This window comes from Toxotes jaculatrix, chromosome 7 (genome assembly GCF_017976425.1).
Source record: "Toxotes jaculatrix isolate fToxJac2 chromosome 7, fToxJac2.pri, whole genome shotgun sequence".
NCBI classification, from domain to species: Eukaryota; Metazoa; Chordata; class Actinopteri; family Toxotidae; genus Toxotes; species Toxotes jaculatrix.
This window is the reverse complement of record NC_054400.1, coordinates 17959535-17963550: the sequence shown is the minus strand read 5'-3', so window position 1 is coordinate 17963550 and position 4016 is coordinate 17959535. Positions and strand designations below refer to the sequence as shown.

The 4016-nt window shown below is 44.0% G+C and overlaps 1 protein-coding gene across 1 annotated transcript; it reads right to left on the bottom strand.

Annotated features, from left to right (window-relative positions):
• Positions 1 to 614: 614 nt before the first annotated feature.
• ela3l (elastase 3 like) lies at positions 615 to 3768 on the bottom strand. Its single transcript, XM_041041887.1, has 8 exons — positions 3624 to 3768; positions 3308 to 3396; positions 2994 to 3091; positions 2510 to 2638; positions 1913 to 2049; positions 1351 to 1496; positions 794 to 946; positions 615 to 674 (listed from the first exon to the last, which is right to left on the bottom strand). Exons 1-8 carry the CDS (start codon positions 3763 to 3765, stop codon positions 657 to 659), a joined length of 912 nt encoding a protein of 303 aa, XP_040897821.1. The 5' UTR covers positions 3766 to 3768; the 3' UTR covers positions 615 to 656.
• Between the last annotated feature and the right edge of the window lie 248 nt (positions 3769 to 4016).

Genomic DNA, 4016 nt, shown 5'->3' with positions numbered 1-4016 from the left:
CCTCTCATTCTCCTCTCATCTCAGTGTGAAAAAAAAAAACTTGACAGAACTGGTAATTTCAGTTTTTGCCATCCTGAGGAAAGATAGACTTCTCACCTGAGTATTGTGCTTTTCATAAAGCCCTCCTGTTGAGAGCACGTGGAGACAAACCAGGTCAGTTTCATGCAGAGATATTAGATTCCTATTTTATGTGAAGGAACTACACACACTCACACATACACACCGTTCACTCTAATCATCCAACATGTAACTTGGTGTCATTTGACCTTTACAGGAACAGTTTTGTCTGAATCACCTGCTTGTTTTATGAGGGCTATTTGCAGTGAATCACATATATCTGTTGGTGCTGTTTTCCAGGCAGAAACATTGGTCATTCTGCACAATGTCCTGTTTTGGGAAGCTGTCAGAAACAATTCCCTCTCATGAGTGTCTGAGGACACCTGCTGGACATTTCTTGACATTGTTTCCGTTTTCAGCAAACCTCTAAGGACAGGGGCAGAATACGTTTCTGTAATGGTGGCTAAATAAGGCTGATGATTAATTTACTGTTCATCAGATGTGGGTTTGCTATAATTTGTTAGGCGCTGCAACACACAAATCGCACACAGGATAAATTCAGTTTCTTGGGTCTTTTTTATTGACTCTTCACATCTTCTTTAGTTGCTCATCATGACCTGAGAAGACGAAGATTTAGATGTTATTTGAAAAATTAGACAAAGAAACAGCATTAAGTCGACTGGAGAACTAATTAAAAAAATGCTAATTTCTGTCTTTGTGTCTTTTTTTTTCTTACTGTGTCGATCCAGTCGTTGAAAGCAGAGACACGGGTGAAGACGGTAGGTTTCTTCTCATAGTTGCAACCCAGGCCAGAGACGAAGCTGGCAATGCCGTGGACCTCCCAGACACCCTCAGAGTTCTTGCAGTTAAGGGGGCCACCAGAGTCGCCCTGGACACAGAAGGAGGGGCAGAGTGCTTATGTTTTATTCATTTGGTGGAGGTACTGGGATACTGGCAAGGCACAACTGTGAGAGTCACAATCAGAGTCACTGTTTCTTCAAGTATAACTGGAGCACAAGAAATATTGTTTCTTGGCGGCTTGATAACACACAGAAATCCCCTGTGACTCCTCGGACATGTCTTCATTTGAACACACTAACTGCATTTATATTCAGATTTGCTTTGGTGGCATAATTGAGGACAGTGTTGCCAAACCCGGTTGTACAAGCTTTATAATCTAAGAAATTATTTATTTATTTTTAGATTAAAAAAAAAAGAAGAACTGAAAAAAAAACACAAAAAATAATTTTGTCTTTGCTCACTCTCACAATCGCACACAGAGAACAAACTTACGTTGCATCCAGCCACAATTCCATCACCACCGGCGCACACCATGCTGGTCCTGACAGCAATACCCCACCAGTCAGGCTGGGAGCAGGTGGCATGGTCAGCCACAGGCATCAAAGCCTGCTGCAGCTTATCAGCAATGGGGCCTCCAGCTAAAACACACCAGCAGAGTCTATTACCATCATCCATATATACTACCCGTCTGTCAGATATGCTTTACAACATGCCCCCAAATGCCAAATTCACAGTCTGACCCAAATTTTCAATTTAGGAGTGACCCCCCCCCCCCCCCTTAAAAACAAAACAAAACAAAACAAAACAAAACCCATGCATGTACCAAAAAAGACAGATTCAGCTAAGATCTCATTCATGTGATTTTCCCTGTGCAGCCCCGATCTCACACACACTCTCACACTGCTGGTTATAAATCCAAACATCGCGCTTGCACACAAGTTGAACTCCCTAAAGGACATGAACATGAAGACATTTCAGAAATGCTACGCTGAAAAGAAAAATTACAACGACAGGCACATAAACGCAGCCAAGTCTCCCACAAACAGTGACTCACTGTACAGCCTGCCCCATCCGGTGATGTAGCAAGGGTAGAGGTTGGGCAGCAGGGAGCCAGCAGGAGGGATACATCCCAACTGCACCTGGTTGCTCAAAGTCACAGACTCTGACAGTTTGATCAGGGCAATGTCGTTTCTGCAAGAAAGACAGAAAGAAAGAGAGAGAGAGAGAGAGAGAGAGAGAGAGAGAGAGAGAGAGAGAGAGAGAGAGAAACTGAGCGCAGTCTGTTTTCACATTTTTTCATAGTGTTATCAAGTCTGTACACACAAATACATCAACTTAATGGCTAATCTTATCTCTCTTATTTTCCACTGTGAAAAAAGCCCAGCTGCTTATTTGAGGTGTGAAGAACATAGTAATAGTATGATTAAAAAGAACCCACTCTTATTTATGTTCTCTTTATTTATGGTGTAGAGGACTTTGAGATGAATGAAGACGGAGAACTTGTGTCAAAGGCACGAGTCGGACCGAGGTGAATAAATAGAATTTGAGCCTCAGTGCACCTCGACACAGAACAGATGAGATTATGATGGACTGTGTGTCACAGCGGGAGAGTCAGCCTGCTTTTTGTACTATACTATGGTGCTTGTCTTACCCGAAGGCCACGAAGATGGGGTTCCATTTCTCATGAACAATAATCTTCTCAGGCAGGATGGCCTGGGAGCCAGCTTCTTCCTCAACCAGGTTGTATTTGCCCACAAACACCCTGTAGGAGAGCTTGGTGCTGTGGGACAGAGAAGACTTTTGAGGCCCAAGTTAAACCAGACAGAAGATTTGGTGCAGCGTTGAATGATTTGATGAGTTCGAATTGATGATTAGTTGTGGTGGCAGGATGAGGATTTGAACTGCGCAGCAGTCCAGATGACCCTGAGGGTACTTTTTTTGTGGCACTTTTCTAAATCTGAGGACTTCATGACTTGTCCAATCCTGGGTTTAGGGTGTAGAATAAGGGAAGTAGTGTGGTCCAGAGTAAGTACAGTAGAGTCAACAACAGATCTGTTTGTACGTGATGTGTAGATGTGTGTACTGGCGGTTGTGTTTTTCGCATTTGTGTGTTTATGTTCCTCTGCTGTTCGTACTTGATGCAATGAGCAGCAGTCATGACCCAGTTGGCAGCAATCAGAGATCCTCCACAAGTGTGCCTCCATTCACCGTCCCTCTCGTACTGCAGAGAGATCTGGAGACAAACACAGGACAACATAAAGGATACAGTAAGAAGCAGGTTGTGGAGGTGTAGATGGATGGAATAATGTGCTGATTTAATTCAAAAACAAGCATTTAAACACAGAATTTTCAATAGCCACTGGGTCTGGCATCTAATAACCAGATGCTGGACCCATAAGGTTTGCCAGTAAATATAAAAACATTGACAGATGTGTACATATTAGCATACCTGCCAGGGCCAGCTGTAGGGCTTGGCATCCACTCCATTGACCACACGGGAAGTCAGGGGCTGAATGGGAGGGGTGCCGCACCCAAGGGCTGAGGAAGGAGGTGATGGGCATGAGAGAGGAGGAATATACGAACAAAGAAATTAGTTTTGATTCCCACATTGGGAAGAAATCGCGTCATTTTTCTTTTCAGGAAAAAAAATTGCAGCAAATTGAGTTCTAGCTCCCTGTGTGGTGGGCATGCACACTCACTCACACAAACTTGAAAACACGTAGAAACAATTACACACAAAATTAGAGATTGCCAGATGTTCTTACCGCTAGCAATGAGCACTGAGGCCAGCACAATGGGGATCATGTTGATTGATGCTTCTGCTGAGGGACAGCAGGACACACGCTCTCTTTTAAACTTTCCACCACAGGCAACTCCCGCTCTGGATGTGGGAACACACACCCCCATCCCCTGTCGTGGCCTCCAGGGGATGGAGATGGACCAATGGCAATGAGGGTCAGTACAACTGGGTGGTTGAGAAATTACACAGGTGTGTTTTCTGGAACATTTCTCATGACCTTCGTGGAGAGCTACCCCGCATGCTCCACTATCATGCATGGGACATGTGTGTTCAGCAGCTCTCAGGTGTATACATGCAGAGTATGTGTATGTTTGTAAATGCAGAAAGCACATTCCAGACAACCTCCACATCATATTCT

Excerpts from the sequence above, each read along its gene's own strand:
- ela3l (XM_041041887.1), bottom strand. The coding sequence starts at position 3,765 with ATGGGGGTGTGTGTTCCCACATCCAGAGCGGGAGTTGCCTGTGGTGGA. Across the intron at positions 3,092-3,307 it reads CCTACAGCTGGCCCTGGCAG|ATCTCTCTGCAGTACGAGAG; the intron begins GTATGCTAATAT and ends GTTTGTCTCCAG. Across the intron at positions 947-1,350 it reads GAATTGTGGCTGGATGCAAC|GGCGACTCTGGTGGCCCCCT; the intron begins GTAAGTTTGTTC and ends TTCTGTGTCCAG.